Source organism: Mastigoproctus giganteus, chromosome 6 (assembly GCF_048544385.1).
Source record: "Mastigoproctus giganteus isolate SK-2022 chromosome 6, ASM4854438v1, whole genome shotgun sequence".
In the NCBI taxonomy this organism is placed as follows: domain Eukaryota; kingdom Metazoa; phylum Arthropoda; class Arachnida; order Uropygi; family Thelyphonidae; genus Mastigoproctus; species Mastigoproctus giganteus.
In genome coordinates, this window is record NC_143580.1 from 33,717,927 (window position 1) to 33,739,164 (window position 21,238).

General features: G+C 37.8%; 1 protein-coding gene across 1 annotated transcript in view; it reads left to right on the forward strand.

Annotated features, from left to right (window-relative positions):
• The window catches only part of LOC150084145 (small subunit processome component 20 homolog), a 343,987-nt gene that overhangs the window by 257,341 nt on the left and 65,408 nt on the right, over nucleotides 1-21,238 (forward strand). Inside the window, exon 29 of the mRNA XM_090376133.1 lies at nucleotides 16,710-16,873. Within this exon, the coding sequence (XP_090232259.1) occupies nucleotides 16,710-16,873 (164 nt within the window). The remainder of the gene's footprint in view (nucleotides 1-16,709; nucleotides 16,874-21,238) is intronic.

Genomic DNA, 21,238 nt, shown 5'->3' on the forward strand with positions numbered 1-21,238 from the left:
CTGTTTTATTATTCCATAATGTTATGGGAAGGAGAAAAATTTAAACTGTTTGAAAAATTTTGCAGAGGGGGCAGAAGCATAAAGCCACTTTAACTTTAATTCTCATTAAACTTACATGAGAAAGTAATGTTAAGGAAAGTGCACACAGAGTCTTGGAATATCAAATAAAAAAGAATTCTTTAAGAAATTTGGTACAAATAGTTATGGAAATTCAGGAGAATGAGCTGTGCCCTGTCTGAATTCTCAGAAGAAGCGGATGATTATGAGATTTTCTCAAATCATTGAAAGCTAAATTTTACACTGTAACAGGATTACAGGAATATTATTCCTTGCTTTAATCTTTGATGAATGTATAAACTTTGATGTTTACCAGCAGTATATCAGTGCTTTGATATACTCAACAATTAACAGAAATAATCACTAGCTACATTAAAATTATATCCTTTAGGCATGCTGAAACTGATCAGCCTGAAATACAGGCTAAGGAACACTTCTGTGGTCCCCCAGATAATAATCTTCTTGCTATAATGCAGCCTGCATGGGTCAGCCAAGACACTTCCCATTTAGCTAAACCAACTAGCAGTTATACTTTAAGAAAGTGATTATTTATAACAGATTCCCATAGAGAATTTTCTGTACAAGTGCCCTATGAATTTGTGTAGTGGAATGTGCTCTCCCTCTCCCCCCCCCCCCCTCTCTCTCTCTCTCTCTCTCTTTCTCTCTCTCTCTCTCTCGAAAACTCTTGGCGCCTCCGTAGCCAGGTGGGAAGGAGCAGCAGTGCATAGCACACTCTTCTTGATTAGACCGGGGTTCGCGCCCGTCACCACCAAATATGGAGGATGCGGAAAAAGGCTAGGGAATGACCACCGCATATCCCGGAGCAATATGGCCTTAGTTGCTAATGCTCCTAAAAACCAAAAATAACAATATAATAACGAAAACTCTTAAACAAAAAAACTACATTTGCAGTTTGAAGGGGCATCATTTTATCTGTATCTCATATTGTGCTCCTCCTTCACAATGAGTTTCCATGTATTGCACTACCTTGAATAAGTAACGCTTCACTAAAAGAGAAGACTATTGTTACTTATTCTCGGTGGGCACCACCACCACCCAGACAGCACCGTTTCAAGGCTTGTTGGCCCTTAGTTGGTGGGTGGGCAGGCACCTTGGTGTTGCAGACATGACAATCCAGTTGTGAAGGTAATATGCACGGCCAAGAAGAGTGAAAAGCAGGGTGTTTCTGCTTTCATTTATAATTCTGTCTCGTGTAAAAATTAGTTACTGCTCATTTCCGATTTTAAATATCATCTCTTGTGAGATAAAATCATTTAACCCAGCATTTCCCAATCTTTTGAATTCTGTTGACCATCTCAGCAACTCAACCATTCCCTGGGAACAACCTCCTCATTTTCTTATGCCTACCCATTTACTTATTGATTTTCAAATGTTTTATACAAATTTTGTCCACTATAGGACCACCTCATTAATGGATTTTTTTTTTTTTTCATATAATTTTTTTTTAATATGTACATGAGAAATTTGTGATATCAGAGTATGATTAAGGAAAACAATCTTAAGACATATATGCATTGTATAAGTTGCCTTTTAATTTCTAAAATATAGTTGTTGTTTTTTTGTTTTGTTTTTTTTTACAAATTTGAGTTGATTCTATATGATTTATTTGATGCTTAACATTAAATTTTTAAATAAATTTATCAACTTAGTTATAACTCCTTTAATTATATCATTGTGTTCAGTTACCATGGAAAGAGCTTAAAACATAGCAGTTTTTATCCAAGATGGTCAGTCTACATTAGTCATGTTGTCAAGATATCATCACTCCTTTAAAAAAAAGGTAAGGTAAACCACGGCCATTATCAATCCTCTGCAGGATGCAGAACTCCTGAACAATTCATGTTGAGGGAAGTGGACCATAATCTTCCATGCTGATCTAGTGCGGGTTGGCAGATCAAATATATTTAGCAGTCAGGGGCTTGAACCCTCGTCTACTAAAGAGCATGTGCTACTGCACTCCCGCTCCTGACCACTCAGTTATGGAGGCACTTTCATTAATCCTACTCAGTTGCTATTATTGCTATTAGAAACACTCACTCACTCACTCACTTCGGTTCCCTTAGTGCACAGAAAAGTGTGTTGGCTGCCTGATTGTTGGACCTGTGAATGTTACATTAATAGACAGACTGTGTAACATATATGAGGTGTGACAATAAAGTTTCTAGACTGTTGCTGTTATAGTCATGTTCAATGAGTATGAAAATAAACTGAAATGGTATTTTGCAGTTCAAACTTCCTCCAACAGATGGTGGTACAGAGATTGCCTGGCAGGTTGCAAGTAACAACCAGTATCATTAGTAGTATTAACATTCTGTGTGACAATTTTGCAGTGGAGCAATGAATGAATATCTAATTTTGCTTGAAACTAGGAAAATCTGCAAAAGAAATGTATGAAATGTTAAGTCATACAAGTGTGTTTTGAATGGTATAAGTGGGTCAAATACACACATGAGTGTCTGTCAACCTTTCAAAATGAGGATAGAGTTGCAAAAGTTTGGGAAATTGTGGCAAGAGGTCATTGTTTGAGCTTCAGAATGATGGCTGATGAAGTGGATGTGAATAAGGAGGTGATTCACCAAATTCTGCATGAAGATTTAGAGAAAAGGAAGGTCTGTGCAAGATTTGTGCTACACGGCCTCACAGATGAGCAGAAGCAATGAAGAATGTCACCGTGCGAAGACTTCATCCAGACTTGTCAAGACAACCTTAATTTCCATGAGTCGGTTATTACTGTTTATGAGTATTGGGTGCTTGAGTACAATCCAGACATAAAGTATCAGAGCATGCAGTGGACTTCAAAATCATCACTAAGACTCAAAAAAAAAATTTAATTTACAGAAGTCTGGGATCAAGACAATGCCATTTTTCATGTTTTTCAACAAACAGGTATGATTCATAAGGAATTTGTACCTGAATTTGAGAGAGAGAATCAAGGTTGTGTTTTATGTACAGGTGCTTCAAAAACTGTTGAAATGGATTTCCCGGATGAGGCCGAAATTTCGAGAGAAAGGCAGCTGGTTCTTCTTGTGCAACAATACAAGACATTTTTGATGAAACATGGCATTGTACAGATCAACTATCCATCCAACTCTCCTGATCTAGTACCACAGGTCACTGAACTGCGAATAGTGGACCAGAAAAGGACCATCGTGAGCATCCAACTATAAAGAATATAGACAACATGGACCCAGAGGAGGAAGAGCAAGAAGAAATACAACCTAGAGCAGCTGAAGTGGAGATGAGGTCCTGATATCCAGAATAGAAGACAAGTGGAAGAAGGCCCTAACAGAATTCGAGGGAATGGGCCCCACAACGACCCTTATAATATTAAAGCAGAGACCCAATAGAATCCTTTGGAGTCAGAGACCACCTGAATCAGCAAATAATACATTATCTCGACAACAATGGTGCAACATGGAGGCCATCAACATAGCTGTATACTGTGTTACCATAGCAGCCACTAGGATTAATGGAAGAAAAACAAGTGACCAGCAGCAAAAGAACTGAAAAAACAAGGAACTGCCATCTTCTGAAAGAAGGCTTCAGCAGAAGATAGAAGAATTAAGAGTCAAGATAGGTCCAATTAATGGGAAGAGGAGTAAGAAATTGATTGGAAAAGTGAAGAGTATCCTCAAGAGAGACAATGTCCACAGCAAAAACAAAACCAAATATCAGAGAATAGGAGAATACTAAGACATACTGAAGCAGAACCCCCTCGCACTCAGCAAGAGACTACGCCAATACAAAGAGAGCTCCCAGAGGAAAATAAATAACTGAATCTTTAATGAATATCGAAGAGCCTTCTATAGGAATATTGGACAGGAAAGATGGAAATGGACCACACGAGCAGAAGACAATCAAGGCTTTCTGGAGAAACATATGGAGCAGTGAAGTAGACATAACAACCGAAACCCCTAGGTAGAACTAGGATGGAAGAAAACGAAGGATGTACAAAAGATGAGAGAATGGGAGATTTGGCAGGAAGAAGTACAACAAATGATCAGGAAGTCCCATAGCTGGCAAACCCCAAGAATAGATAATGTCTACAACTACTGGTACAACCACTTGTACACGCAAGCACCTAGCAGAGCAGTTCACCCGGAATGATAAGTCACCCGGCGATAATCCCGGAGTTTCTTACTCTAGGATTATCTTACTCACGATCGGGATACTGTTCCCTGAAACTGAAGGATTAATGCCTGACTGAAAAATACCATCAGAGACTCAGAAGCTTGCTCAAAGCAAAGCTGAACAGAAGGAACACAGTTAAAGCCATAACCACCCATGCAGTCTCATTGCTAACATACTCCTTCAGTATCATAGATTGGACTAACAGTGTCTTGCACCGTAAAGCCTATAAACAAACAAACAAACAAACATTGGTCTAACACCGAACTGGAGGATATCATAAAAGACAAGGACAGTGATGACCGAGAACTGCCAGCATCACCCAAAGTCAGCCGTGGAGAGACTGACAGTAGTTTGGAAAGGAGGAAGGGGCCTGATAGAACTCATCAAGCAACAGAAGATAGCGATAGCTAACCTGAAGGATTACTTCCAGAAAAACACAGAAGCACTCTACCAAGCCATAAGGAAGATAGACAAGCAGCATACCCCCACTCAACCTAAGCAAGGAGTCCCCTCCCACCCAGACAGAACAAATGAAGCTAGAAAGATGGATAAAGAAGACACTCCATGGTAGTCACTGCAGTGACCTCCATCAAGATCATATATATATAGATAAAAGGGCTTCCATTGCAGAGCTCATGATCAGGACATTCTTCCCCAAGATACAAGAAACCTGAAAAAATACAGGCCAATTACCTGTATCCCAATGATGTACAAGATCTTGACCAGCTGCATAACCAAGAAGATGTCAAATGTGGTTCTGTCTAGCACTCAACCTGCTATCCACCATGCTCAACAACAGCAAGCATGGATATAACCTCAAAGAAGGAAGGAAAAACCTGTACACGCTCTCTCGCCTGATGTACATGGATGACATCAAGCTCTATGCAGCAACCGAGAAGTAACTACTCTGTATCATCAAAGAATTCAGCAATGATATCAGGATGGAATTTGGTCTAGAAAAATTCAAGAGCCATGGATTGCATCAGGGGAAATTAGTCGACTAAAACTACCAGCTAAAGACTGGTAAAGAGATTGAAGCCATGACGGGGAAGAGACCTACAAATACCTGGGGATGATGCAGACTCAGCAGTTAGAGCACAAGGAGATCAAGGCCTGCCTGACAGAAAAATATCATCAGAGACTCAGAAGCCTGCTCAAAGCAAAGCTAAACAGAACGAACACAGTTAAAGCCATAAATACCTATGCAGTCGCAGTGCTAACATACTCCTTCAGTATCATAGATTGGACTAACAGCACATTATAGCCTTGTACTGTAAAGCCTACAAACATTGGTCTAACACCGAATTGGAGGATATCATATAAAAGACAAGGACAGTGTTGACCAAGAGCTGCCAGCATTACCCAAAGCCAGCCATGGGGAGACTGACAGTAATTTGGAAAGAAGGAGGAAAGGGCCTGATGGAACTCATCGAGCAACAGAGGACAGAGATAGCTGGCCGAAAGGGTTACTTTCAGAAAAACACAGAAGCACTCTACCAGGCCATAATGAAGATAGACAAGCAGCATACCCCTCTCAACCTAAGCAAGGAGTCCCCCTCCCACCCAGACAGAACAAATGAAGCTAGAAAGATAGGCAAAGACACTCCATGATAGACACTACAGTGACCTCCATCAAGACCACATAGATGAGCTTCCATTGCATGGCTCATGATCGGGACACTCTTCTCCGAGACTGAAGGATTACTGCTCGCCATCCAATAAAAAGTAATCAACACTTAAGAACTATAGAAAATGCCCGAAGTGTCAGATGACAGATGTCGATGATGCCGCCTGGCCTCAGAAACAATCTGACACATCACCGCAGGATGTGAGGTCAGTACGCTTGGAGACATGACCAGGTAGCCATGAAAATACATCAGAAGCTAGTGAGGAAATACCAGTTGATTAAAGAAAGTGCACTGTGTTAAAAGTACTAACCCCAGGCCGTACTAGAGACTCCAACCCACAAGCAGTACTGGGATAACAGACAAGACAATCCTGCATAACACCATACATAACCCTTGTTGACAAGAAGGAAAAGACTATCTGATTGACATAATGATGTGACATATGCAACAAGTAATGACCATCCCGATCATTATGTCAACCACCAGTATGGTGCCAATGGTCCCACATAATAGCCTAGCAGCAATAGGTCTCCCAGAGAGCACATCCAAGGAACTCCAGTAAGTCACAATCCTGAATGCCTGTAGGATAGTCAGAGAGTTCCCTGACCAATGGTAACACCAGACATAACAACCACCCTGTGCACTTGATATCAGTACCCGTCAGGGAGAAAGTACTATATAGCAATAATAATAATAATAATAATCATCGTTATATTGTAATTGAGATTAAAAAATTTTAAAAATACGTTAATGTGGTTATCGTAATCGAATGCCTGCACATTTCCATTTATTTTCCATTCCAATAATCTTTAGTGGTATGCATTAATAAAAATAAATTAGTGCAAGGAAATCATGTTTACATAACATCAATTAAAAAAAATAAGTAAATAAATCCACTTTCACCTAATTTCATCTAGGTATTTTATTGTATAGCAAATTGTTCCAATGATTAATAAACCTTTGGACAAGATTTTCTTATATCCAGTCTGCAACCATTCTTAAATTAAGTACATCTCCTCCAGCTTTGTGCCTCCTCCAGAAAAAAAAAAAAAAAAAAAATCTCCATTATTTAGTTTACTAAAGCCTTTCAAAATTTTAAACATTTTGATTCTCTCCTCATGCAAGTGTCTAGTCTCAAGGTCGGAAATCCCACAAAAATAAAATCTCTGTTTGTAGTGTATATTTGCTACTAGCTAACCTTACTGTTCCTTGCTACACCTTATCTAGTATATCAGTAAAATTAACCTGCCATTAATCGAGTTGTGTTCACACTGTAATGTAATGCAATGACCTTTTATTCATAATAACAAAATTCCTGTACATCACAAACATCATGTGTTAACCTTTCTGCACTGTTGAGAGAACCTCATGTTGGTTCATACCAACATTCTTAAGCATATTTTTCATTATTAACTATCTTAAATGTGTTGCTTAATAATAAACTCCATAATATTCCCTGCTACATAAGTTAAACTTACAGGTTTGTAATTCCCCTTTTCTCCCTTGGAAGTACTTTTGTAAATTAGGGGAAGAAAGAAAGATTTGCATGTCTGATATCTATGAAATTTCACAGGGTCCAAGAATGCCTCCTTTAATATCATGGAATAATCCTATCAGCTTCTTAAACTTTTTTATTCTTTTAAACTTGATTTACATCAGTTCCAAAAAAAATATACTCACAAGTGAATATTTAATAAAAAAATTATCTTGTTCATCAGCTATCATTTTACAGTCATCAGCAAACGTCACTGATGACTTTTTGGCACATTGGACCTGTAATGATCAGTATCGATCCTGTCTCTTCTAGTATTCACATATACAAAAAATTCTTTACTGTTGCTTTTGATCCTCATTACTAAAGTCTTTTCATAATCTACTTTAACACGTCTTCTTCCTTGAATAACAGTATTGAATACAAATTTATACTTATCATCTGCTTTGGACTAAGTCTGGAAAATTGGAAACAATAACACCTATGTATAAAAAGATGAGTAGCTTCTAAAATTATTTCTTTGAACATTTCTCATTTAAGTCCATTAAAATTTCCTTTGAAAAAATTAAAACCCTTACCTTTAAGATAACTTTCTAAATAGACAACCCTTCACAGTTATCTCTTTAGATGTCCCACCTTAATGAATTACAATCACTACCTGCTAATAGTTCCTTAATGTGAAAGTTCTCAACATTAGTTGAATCCTTAGTAAAAATGAGATGCAGAATATTGTTCCTGTATGTGTGTCATCTCAGATTTGTTGATATAAGTAGTGATCTAATCAATCCAGAAATACACCGATGAGCCAAAACATTATGATCAATGAGTCGTTATGCAAATCAAAGCAACTGCAGGTGAACTGTGATGCATGTGCTGGTTCGAGCCCATGCCCACCAAATATGGAGGATGCGGAAAGGTCAGGGAATGACCACCGCATATCCCCGGAGCAATATGGCCTTAGTTGCCAATGCTCCTAAAAACCAAACAACAGCCAGCCCAGCATGCAGGTTGGCAGGTTGGCGCAAGAATAACACTGACAGCATATGCAGTCAGTGTTACTCTTGTTCTTCAGATGGGAATGGCAGTGGACTTAAGCGAGTGTGACAAAGGCCAAATTGTAATGGCCAGACGACTGGGTAAGAGCATATCCGAATGGCATGGCTGGTGGGTTGCTCACAGTCAGCCATGGTTAGTACCTACCAAAAGTGGTCCGAGGAGGGGGAACCCACGAACTGCCGGTGAGGTGTTGGACAACTACGGCTCATCTGCTCCACGGATAGGCTGTGGCCTTTAGCATTAATTGCTCGCGAATGCTTGAGGTGAGCGAAGGCTCTCCTGGATGGTACGTGGCAACAGAAGGGCGACTGTGGTGCAACTCCCCAGTAATTGGAATGCTCGTGGCGGGAGTAATTTTTCATTATTAACTATTACCTATTACTATATATATTAATAATTATTAACTATTACTATAACCACACACAGTACATCAAACCCTGCCGAAAATGGGGCTGCGTAGCTGCAGGCCGTTCTGAGTGCCCGTGCTAACCACAGTTCACTGGCGACAGCACTTACAATGGGCATGTAAGCATCGAAACTGGACCTTGAGTGTTTGGAAGAAGGTCATCTGGTCCGATGAATCACGTTTCTGGTTGCACCATGTGGACGGCCAGGTACATGTTTGTCGTTTACCTGGGTAGGGGCGGTGATGGCGCGTGGATGCACTGTGGGACGACAAGCTGGTGGCAGCAGAGTCATGCTTTGGGCGATGTTCTGCTGGTATACCTTGGGTCCGGTCATCCATGTGCTGGGCACTCTTAACATCTGCCACATACCTAAACATCATTGCTGACCAGGTACACCCTTTCGTGACAACAGTCTTCCCCTCTGGTGGTGCTGTATTTCAGCAGGATAATGCGCCATGCCACACCGCCCCGATTGCTCGAGACTGGTTTGTGGAACATGAGGAAGACTTCTGGGTATTGCCCTGGCCTCCAAATTCCCCAGTCATCAATCCCATCAAGCATGTGTGGTTTGTGTTGGAACAGCAACTCCGATCTGCAGCGTCTCAACCACTGACCTTACAAGAGTTGAAGGAGCTGCTGGTTGCGTGTTGGTACCAGATACCACAAGACACATTTAGAAATCTTGTAGAGTCCATACCTCCCCAGATACGAGCTGTTTTGGCTGCACGTGGCGGAAGAACATCATATTAGGTAGATGGTCGTAATGTTTTGGCTCATCAGTGTATACCGTGGCAGTATATTTCTGGACTGAATGACACAAGTCCCATTTATCAAAATTAACCCCTCCCCAATGATTAATACATTCATATCTACTTGCCTACTCTATTTGCTTGCATACTATCATCATATTCATCACCCTCATTTGGTCCTATCTCATTTTTGATTTCCTTTCACATGCATACTGACTCAGTAATGTCTTGACAGTTCTCACCTGTTAGGTATGCTCTTCTTGAATCCATATGCTTTACAATTAAAGGCGTACATGTGACTCTATATGCATTATATTAAAAATATTCAAATGTTGTATCAAGTATGAGGGGGTATCAAAAAGTTTGTACCCTAACCTAGATAAAACATCCATAAGAAGATACCGTTTTTAATATACGTTGTCTACATATTCAATAACTAACACGTGAAATTTCATTCCCATAGGTGATCGTACGCCAGAGGTGGAGCCTGGAATCTGAGGCAGGACACTATGGTTGACAAAGTGGAGTATCAAGCAGTGATCAAGTTCCTGCATTTGCAGGGCAAGAAAGCTCAGGAAATTGACAAAGAAATGAAAGCTGTGTATGGGTAGAATTTCCATCCTATGATACCGTAAAAAAAAGTAGAAACGGGAGTTCCAGTGCACTCGTACTTTGGCCCAAGTGCACTGGAACTCCTGAGATGGCCTTCCTTCTCTTGGCTCATCTTTGACGGGCCAAGAGAAGGAAGGCCATCAGTATCCGCAGACAGTGAGATAGTTGCAAAGGTTCAGCAGCTGGTGCTGAGTGACAGACATGTGACAATTCATTTCATTGCAAATGCAGTGTGAATTAGTTATGGATCTGCCCTCAGCATTTTACATGACCATCTGCACATGTCTAAGGTCTCCGCACAATGGGTTCCAAGATTGCTGACGCCTTTGCAGAAGCAATGTTGAATGCAGATGTTGAGAACTTTTTTAGGGTGAACCCACCCTATTCTCCTGAACTAGCACCGTCAGACTTCTTTCGAGACATGAAGAGGCGTCCATTGCATGGACGCTGCTTTGATTCATCTCAGGAAGTCATCAATGAAGTGGAATCGTGGTTTCAGGCAAAAGTGCGAACTTCTATGATCAGGGTATTAAACAACTGATCCATAGATGGGAGACGTGTTACTATACATGGAGAGTACATAGAAAAGGATTAAAGTTTCTGTGAAGTTTCACCTTTCTAGGGCTATTATTTCTTGGTAAGGGTACAAACTTTTTGATATCCCCTCATATATATCCGAATAATACAGTGTTTCTGGTATTTCTGTTATATAGGCCTAACATAGCTGAATGGTGAGGAATGTGAGAGTGCAGTAGCACATGTCCTTTGAGTGTTCCGTGGTTCGAGCCCGCATGACTGTTAAATATGAGTAACAATGTATTTATGAATTGTAAATTACTTTGACCTGGTAGTAGTGTTGGAGTATAAACAAGCACATTTATATCTTATAATATAAAAAAATGTACGCTACACATTTTCCCGTGGAAAGTAATTGTCACAAAATTTTATCAAATATTGCTTTTCCAAATGCATGGTTCACTCTGCATCAAACATATCTGCACTTCTAACCTGCAAAGGTGTAAATGTAAAGGTAAATGTTTTTTTAGTCATGCTTTCCTACAATTCAAACTTCAGTGATTAAAATTAAACAAGAGGTGCATATTTGCAAAAACATATACAAGAAAAATTACATTATTGCTGCATTTTAATGTGAGTTAATAATGAGAAAGTTTCGTAATTTACATAATACAATTGAGCATCAAAAATCTGAACATCGATAATTCAAAGCATCAGTAATCCGAACGGGTCAGCATTTATTTTTTTATATGTTGTTGTTATTTGGTTTTTAGGAGCATTAGCAACTAAGGCCATATTGCTCCAGGGATATGCGGTGGTCATTCCGTGACCTTTCCGCATCCTCCGTATTTGGTGGTCACTGGCTCGAACCCCTGTCTAATCAAGAAACGTGTGCTACGCACTGCTGCTCCTGGCTACAGAGGCGGCATTTTTTATATATATATATATATATATATATATATGTATATGTATATGCTGGCGCAACCATAAAATAATTACAGTAAGTGCCGGTTATTGTGATGTTATATTCAATTTGCCGGATATTTGCAAATTGAATTTTGATTCTATTAAACGCCAATACTCCAGGGGCTCACATCTGGTGAGTATGGGCCTCGGCACACCCAGGGTCCTGAGCTGGATATCATCATTCTTTTCTTTCTTGGTGATTCCCTTCTACTTTTGACTCTCTCTCTCTTAGGGTAACTTGGGAAATTTTTTTATTGACTCGTGCAGCATAAGCCTCAGGCTTCCTTGCACCATATAGCTAATAATTGTAATAAGCCAAAATCCGAGGAATATGATCCACGAGCTATAAAAATGAAGATGTAAAGCACAAATTTATACTTTTATTTTACCTTACCAATTAATAAATTAAATGAAACAATTAATTAATATACATGCAGTACTTAATTAATATACATGCAGTACTTAATTAATATACATACAGTAGCAACTAAACAACACTTTGTAGTCTGATATTTCTATTCACTGACATTTTTTGGGGGGTTGTAAAATCTAAAATGGTAAAAAAAGATAAACATCAGTCAATAACAAAGAACAGGGCACTCAGATATCACAACATGTATGCACAAGCGAGGTATGGAGTAAAAAAGTTTACAAAGTTTAGATATAGGAATGAAGAGATTCTGAGCACTTACAGTTTTATTTTGCCATATTATTGTTATGGTGTTCTTCTTCTTTTAAAAGGAAGCAGAAATTTTTTACAATTAAATCGAACATTGGGATTTTAAATGGACTGTCAAAGGACAAAAGCCGGTCTTCATTAGAAAAATTTTATGAGGTTGGAAAATCAACCAGAACAGAAATTATAAACAATAGGGAAAAAATTTTAAAGTTTGCATTGAAACTTGATTCAGATGATGGTGAAAAAAAAAAAGGAAAAAAAAACTATGAGAACAGCTAATGGCCCATTCCTCGCAGATGCTGTTTGTGGTGTTGTTGTTGTTGTAGTTGGGTTTTGGGATCATCAGCAACTAAGACCATATTGCTCTGTGTATACTGTCTGTAAATTGCATGTGTGCTGGTTGATTTTCTGCTTTGCTGGACGAAAACCCTGAGCTCCAGGAGAAAAAAACCCATGCTGCCTTTGCCTGAGACCAACTAACTCAGCCAAGTTGTGAAAAAGGCCCATAAAAATTCCTCATGTCATTGACAGGACTCAAACTCAGGTCTTTTCCACCCGGGGTCGAGAGGACGGTGATTCTACCAACTGTGCTACCTAGAAGAGCTAGGTACAAACAACAGGGGGCTTAGAGGGGAACAGGTATCCTGCGTGTTATCAGACACTCAGCTTAAAATACTGATGGATCCAATATCTCTCTATTACAGAAGATTTAGGAGAAGTCCGGTTGGCCTGCCTCCCTAAAATCCACTCATGCACACCTTCTCGATTGTAAGCCCTGTTACGGCACTTAGGGGGCAACGAGCGTTGGTTCTCTTCAAGACGCCTGGTCAGCATGAAGAGGAAAAGACCAAACCCTCCAGCATATGACAGCACGACAAAATAAATGGCCCTCAGTCCCCAGCAGCTTTCACTCCCCCTCTTACGGCAGGAGAGGATCAGAGTGGAAGCAGAGGGTGCTAAGAATCTATGGGTATGACCAGGCTGCCATGCACGGAAACTGAACTTGGCCTGTTATAACGGAAGATCACTCATCGGTGAAGACAGCATATTATAGCTAGAAAAGGAATTGGGATATCATCAGTTTGGCTTAAACAAGAAGAAGAAATGAATCACTTATAAGTCTATCAAGTGGAAATCTGCTGTACACCAATGGAAATAGTGAAAGGAGTGAAGGTGGAGTTGGGTTTCTGGTTCATAAAGATTTTAAAAACAATATTTTGGAATTCAAAAGACCTTACACCAAGGGTGTCAAGACTAATACTCAAGATTTCTAAGAGATACAAGCTAAAGGTTATAATGATTTATGCACCAACATCGAGCCATGATGATGAAGAGGTTGAAGAAATGTACACTGAAATTAAGAGTCTTCTAGATGAGCAGAAAACCCACTACACTATTATTATGGGGGACTTCAATGCTAAGGTTGGAAAAAGACAAAACAGTACAGAAAGGGGAACTATAGGAAATTTTGGAATTGGTGAAAGACTTGTGGAATTTGCAGAATCTCAAGGACTGTCAGTAATGAACACTTTTTTCAAGAAAAGGGTGAACATAAACTGGACATGGAAGAGTCCAAATGGATTACAACTAATGAAATCGATTTCATCCTCACTAACAGAAGATATATTGTGAATGATGTTACTGTCCTGAATAAGGTAAATGTTGGAAGTGATCACAGAATGGTAAGATGTACACTTGATATAGAAGTAGGAAAGGAAAGGAAAAAAACTAACTCGAGTAAATAATACAAAGGTCTTTGAGATAACAGAAGAGGAGAAAACGCAGTATGTACTGGAACTTAAGAACAAGTTTGAGCAAGTTTCTGCAGACTGCTCAGGATGAAGATATCGACGAGGAATATTACAACTTTCTGAAAGTGATAAAGCCCAAGAAACCTATAGGGAAAAAGAAATCCAAAGAAGAAAAAATTAGTCAAGAAACACTTCTCATGATGAACCGAAGACGACAAATGAAGAGCAAGAAAAACAGACAGGGAGAAAATTGAGTATACTGAGTTATGCAAAGCCATTAGAAAGAGACTCAGAGAGGACATAAGAAGATTTAACACAAGAAAAGTAGAACGAGCATTAAGGGAAAACAAAGGATTTAAATCAGCAGCCATGAGCAGAAATACAGAAAAACAAATGATACTGAATCTGAATGCAGTGGTGTACTTATAAACAGCAGAGAGGGCATAATTCAAATAGCAGAAGACTACTATAGAGAATTATACAAGGAGCGAGGGAATGATGCCAGCAGTGAGGAAGCTGGATTGCAAAGTAGCAACACATGCGACATACCCGATATTCTTCCTGATGAGGTAGAACATGCATTGAAGAAAATGAAGAATCAGAAAGCCCCGGGGGAAGATGAAATTACTGTAGAGTTCTTAAAATTGGGAGGATGAGACATAACACAAAAACTGGCAAGGCTCTTCACGAAGTGTGTTCGAAAAGGTGTGACGCCTAAGCAGTGGAATAATGCAATCATAGTTTTGCTGCATAAGCAAGGAGATAAATCAGAAATTGGAAATTATAGACCAGTTAGCTTGTTATCCCACATCTACAAGTTGTTCACAAGTTGTTCACATCTACAAGTTGTTCCTTACTAACAGATTAGAAAGAATACTTGATGAGAATCAACCGAAAGAGCAAGCTGGCTTTAGGACAGGATTCTCAACTATGGATCACCTTCACGTAATATCACAGCTAATGGAGAAAGCAAATGAATATAAAACACCATTATGCCTGGCATTTATGGATTATGAAAAGGCATTTGACTCCATACAGCATAAGGCAATGTTTCGGGCACTAGAAAGACAAGGCATAGATACCCCACATATTATGCTTTTGAAGAAAATATATGAGAGTGCTACCTCCTTTATTAGACTAGACAAAGACAGTAGTAAATTTAAAATCAAGAAAGGAGTTCGACAAGGAGACACAATATCTCCGAAGCTGTTTACTGCTGCCCTTGAGGAAGCTTTCAGAAGATTAGACTGGTCGCAGAAAGGAGTCAATGTGAACGGAGAGTACCTAAACCATTTACGATTTTCAGGTGACATTGCGGTCATAAGCCACGATCCCAAAGAATTAGAGGAAAATCTTAATCAGTTATGCACAGTTAGTAAGGATTTAGGACTAAAGATGAATATGGCTAAAACAAAAGTAATGATGAACAAGTTTGCCACACAAAGGGAAATAATGATTGAAGGAGCAGTAATTGAAAATGTGGAGTCATATACTTATCTGGGACAAATTTTTAGCTGTAATAATGATAAAATGCTCGAAGTCAAGAGAAGAATAAATTTTGGATGGATAGCATTCAGGAAATATAGTCACATACTGAAGAGCAATATCTCAGTTTGTCTGAAACGTAAAATAATGAACCAATGTATACTCCCCACCATTACTTATGGAAGTGAAACTTGGGCACTCACCAAAAGAATGGAAGAGAAGCTGAGAACTACACAGCGAAGAATGGAACGAATTATATTGGGAATCAGACTGTTAGATAAGAAGAGAAACACATGGATTAGGCAGCAAACTCAAGTAAAGGACATTCTTATCAAAACTAAAGAACTAAAATGGTCTTGGGCAGGACACATAGCTCAAAGACATGATGACAGATGGACTAAAAAAATAACAGAATGGTACCCAAGAGGAGCTAGAAGAAATCCTGGAAGACAAAGGCGGAGATGGATAGATGAAATTCATGAGTTTGTGGGTAGTAAATGGATGGCCAGTACTCAAAACAGAAGGAACTGGAAAGTTGCTGGAGAGGCCTTCATCCTGCAGTGGATTGAAAATGGCTGATGATGATGATGACAAACAACAAATTGAATCCTGTCCAACTCAACTACCCTTGCTGAAAAGAGTGAGAGATCTGACAGCAAAGAAACAATGTTTGAAAATGATGCAGAAAATAATTATTTTTGTTAAAAGCCCATACATATGTGTTATTGTGGCTGAAAGTTCCGTTTGTTTTGTTACCTATGAATAAAAATATGTAAGAGACAACTTTGTGTTTTTATTTCTAAACTTACTAAACCTTTTTTTTTTTTTTTTAAATCTTCAGAACAGTATTTTTGATAAGTTCGAAAATCCGAACAAACCAGAGGTCCGAACTACCCCCAGTCCCGATTAGTTCGTGTTATCGATGCTCTGCTGTATTTTTCATTCTAATAAGAATTCCCACTATTTAATGTTATTAAACTGTGGTAATTAATAATGTTCATTATAGCAGTTTTCTCATTACAGCCCATATTCGTAAAAATAAACTTTCATTATACTTGGCAATTAGCTCATTTAGTATTTTAAAATCTTCCTTTTTTATGTTTGATAAATGTTTACTGTTTTCATATCATATGAATACTTAATCTTATTTATTTTTCAGAATCTGTAAAGAAATTTATTCTATATCCACACATGTGGATAAGAATAGCTGTTGCTCAGTTGTTTGGACTACTGTTTTCTGTCTTTCCAGTAGAAGAAGTTGTAGCAGCCACAGTTTCATTCTCTTCACAAAATACCTTCTTTTTAATTAATTCATCACAGAAGGTTAGTAAATATACTAACACTTACGAATGTAATGATTTTTAATGTTGTACTTGGGTATGATTATTCAGGTTGCTATTTTGATCTTATTATGTGAATAATGAACTTGGCATAGAAAAGCATTATTATTTATGGTATTATCTCTTTATGAATTGCACTCGGCTATCTGCTATATAAACAAAGGTGTTTAAAATGTTTAGAGATCTCACTATTTATCTGGTTTTGATAGCTTGATAAGGGCAAGCACTATCAAACAAGATTTTAGTTGGCGTGCTTCTCTTGTTTATTGGTGGGAGGTATTCTACAATGTATAATGTTTCAGCAGGGTTTTGAGTTTGAAGATAAAGTACCATGGAAAAAATCAATGATAAATTGCCATTTTAATTGTTACTACAGTTTCTTGTGGGTTTTATTAAGATTGATAACATTAAGTGGAAGGATTTTTTTTTTATGAAATATAAAAATCCATTTATTTTACCAGTCATTATTTATGTATATACTGTACCACAGTATAAACACAGTCAATTTCAGTATCATTTAAAAAACAATAGATAAAAAAACATTATAAATTTACCAACCTATTGTTTAAGAAACCCTCCAATGTTTATTGTTTTAAATTTTTAACAATTAAATTTTAATATGTTCTTGTAAACTAAAATAATTTGTAGTCCTTATTTTTTCCTCCCTTAAGTTCTGCTGCTCTCTGCAGTACTTCAAGAGATTTCTCTGGTTTTAGCATAACGAAAAAGATCTGAAGCTACTTGTGCAGTCAGACTGAGCAGTGCAGATGGGCTGCCGGGAGGGCTCGTGAAGTTTTATCAATGATATACAGGAAATTTGCAGCAGGGATAAAGAGATAATCATTCCATTATAAGGCAATGGTTAAGTTACATTCTTGAGTACTGCATACAGGTCTGAAAGCCTTATTTTAGGAAATGTTGGAAGAGCTGCAGAGAAGAACAATGAGTTTAATGGTGATTACAGAAAGATACTCTTTCATTTCTGCAAATTGCAGCATTTGGAAACAAGGCACGTGTGTGAATGTCTAATTGAGGTGTTTAAGGATGTTAATTATTATTAACATCCTTAAACTTATGATTTGAGCAAGCTAAATTAACATCCTTAAATTAATGATTTGAGCAAGCTAAATATTCATAGCATTCTGCTCAGAAAAAACACGTAAGTGGCATGAATTTAATAAATTGATGGATAGTTGTGAGGAAATTTGCTTTTAGCCAGAAGGGAGTTGATTGTCACAAACTTTTATCTGGTATTATTGAAATGGATAATTTGAATGAGTTTAGAAGAGAAGGGGAAGGAACCCTTGATCACAGTGCATGTGCAGGCGGGCGGCTGATGCTCTATAAGCTTGCTTCCTTGCATCATTTGCCAATACTAATACCAACTCTCTCTGGATCTTGATAGTTTTAATTTTCATTTCCTCATGTTGCACTTACCTGGCATAATTCCATTGTCCTATATCTTTTATTGAGAGATCACCTGTTATCAGAATATGCACAGTGATTTTCAGCCACTCATTGAAAATTTTGTGTAAAAAATGGATTATTGTTATTTAGGTGACCCCCGCTTAACGCTGATAATTCGTTCTAACAAAAGTGAGCCGTATTCCGAGTGAGTTACCGTATTCCCATAAGGTAACGTATATTTATGAGTTGTGGTTTGTGCCATAGGATATCTCCTAATCAATAAAAAAATGGTAGTGCAAAGATGCACAAATGTCCATCAAAATATGTAATATTCAAAAACTTATACATATAAAATATATTCTGCATTACACATGTATATAATTATGTGGTAACTACATTATATATCAAAATTAAACTTAAAATGCCAATTAGAATCACAAATTTATTAATCTGATAGCCCTGGGCTGTCGAGTTTTCATATCTTTAGAGTGAAGAATGTGTTGATTTTGTTTATACTTTGACCGTCTTCCTCTCATTGTACAAGATCGTGTAGTAGTAAAGAATTTAAATTGTTTATTACCTTGAAGCTTTGGTCTGTGTCAGGGTCATTTTCCTGGAAATAATCACACATTTTTTTCAAAGCGTTCGAAAGCTTTACTAAGCCCTTTTGCAGTCAGAAACTTTATCGGTTCTTCATCTGTTGGATCTTGATCATCTTCTCCCTCAACTGCATGCTCTTGTTCTTTTGTCATTTCCATGAGTTCTTCATTAAAGAGAACATCCCTGTCATTGTCGATCATCTCTTATACATCATTGTCAATTTCGTTCAATCCTACTTCTTTTCCAAGTTCAACAATTTGCGCTTTAACATTCTCAACCGAATCATTAGATTCTTGGGAATCCTTTATGCAATCCTTCCAAACTTTTCTCCTCATTCCATTCATGGTTTTCTGAGTCACTTCATCTCAGGCACTTGAAATGTTGTAGGATTTCCAAAACTTCTTTATGCTTGGTATATTTTTTACCAGTGTTGATGGCTTTTATAGCTTGGGAAAAGGTGTTCCTTATGTAGTAAGTTTTAAGTGTGCCAATAACACTTTGGTCCATTGGTTGGATCAGAGATGTAGCGTTTGGAGGCATGTAAAAAAATTTTATATGATTGTTCAAGTCTTCTAAGTTCCCTTTGCTTGGATGTCCAGGCATATTGTCCATGGTCAGAACTGCTTTGTAATCAGGATTTTATTTCGCACAATATCTTTTCACTGTGGGACAAGAATTCAGCATACCAAACAACAAAAAAGAGGCTTGGTTAACCAAGTTTTTTTATTAGTCTTCCAAATTACAGGTAAGTTTGATTTAATGAAACCTTTAAGAGCCCTTGGATTTTCTGTATGGTAAACTAAATGGGGTTTTAATTTAAAATCCCCTGCAACATTACCACCCAACAGTAAAATCAACTGATCCTTCTTTTAGGCATTCGTTAAAAAACCTATGTTAAAAACTTGTTGAGAAGTATAACACGTCTCTTCAATAATTTTAACAAGTTCTTTTTTGAAAGTATCGGCTCCTTCTTGATGCTGCTTTTCCTTGGATTGCCATGTTGTGTAGGCTATGTTATAGCACTTTTTAAATCTATCGAACCAGTCCTTACTAGCATTAAATGGTTCCACATTTTTTTCAAGATGAGCTTTCTTCAGATCTTGATGTAGGCTAATCGCTTTTTCTTTAATAATAATTGAGCTTAACGGAATTCTGCATTCGATATTATCTTCAATAAAATTATTTAGAAGTCTCTTCATTTCAATCACAATAGTTCTCTGAAACACAAAATGGGTTTCGGATAGAGGTTGCATCATCGATAGAAGATGGGAAGTATTTCTGAAACACCTGTTGCAAACCATTTAAATGTTGGACAATGCTACCATAAATAGTTTCTTCCAGGCTAGCTTCTGTTTCTATCAAAAAGTCATTCCGAGTTGGAAAGATTTCATACTGCCTTTTTTCTACACACCTCTTCCAAAATTTAAGTTTATGCTGAAAAGATGCAATTCTGTCCCTTGTTCTGAATATCAACATGCTGTTTCCTTGACATGAGAGCTTTAGTTCGTTAATTCTTGTAAAAATGTCTGCTAAGTATGCCAATTTCTGCGGCCAAGATGTATTTTAAAAAATTTTAAGAAACATAAAATGGATGATCTATAAAAAAAAGAATAAATTTCCAAGAAAATTTCAAAAACTCTTAACAAGAACTTTGCCCCTAGAAAACCACCTTATTTCTGTATGAAGCAACAGCATTGTATGTTCACTACCCATTTCTTCAAAAAGTAACTTAAATACGTTGCTATTATATGGCCTGGATTTAATTTGGTTCACTATCTTTAGAGCATCATCTAACACAGTTTTTATGTCTTTCCTTCATTTTGGCGACAAGCACTTGTTGATGCAGTGACTACTCGAACTTGCGGAGAAGGGAGGAAACCCTGGTGCCGTCAGACAACTAACTAACTAACAAGTGACTACTCTAACAAGATGGCACAAACTCTTTCATACATGCCACAACCCTGCTGTTTTCCCTGTAGTTGCTCTGGGCCCATCAGTGCACACATCAACACACTTTTCCCAACTGATTTCATGTTCTATCATGTTACTATTTATGACATTAAACATTTCTTATCCAGTCGTGTGACTTTAAGCAGATTTACAGAGCAATAAATATTTCTTGATTTTGTTCTAGTAATGCTGATAGCCCTGACATGTCTGTTGATTCATCAAGTTGCAATGAAAAAGAAAAGCTGGATTTAAGTTGCAACACTTAATTGTTTTTCTTTATCTGCTGACATCTTGAATGCGATGTTATTGGTGTTATTTTTTTTTTTTTTTTTTATGAAAACCCCAAACACGAAAGGTATCAAAACCTATAGTACTTAGTACCGTGCATGGG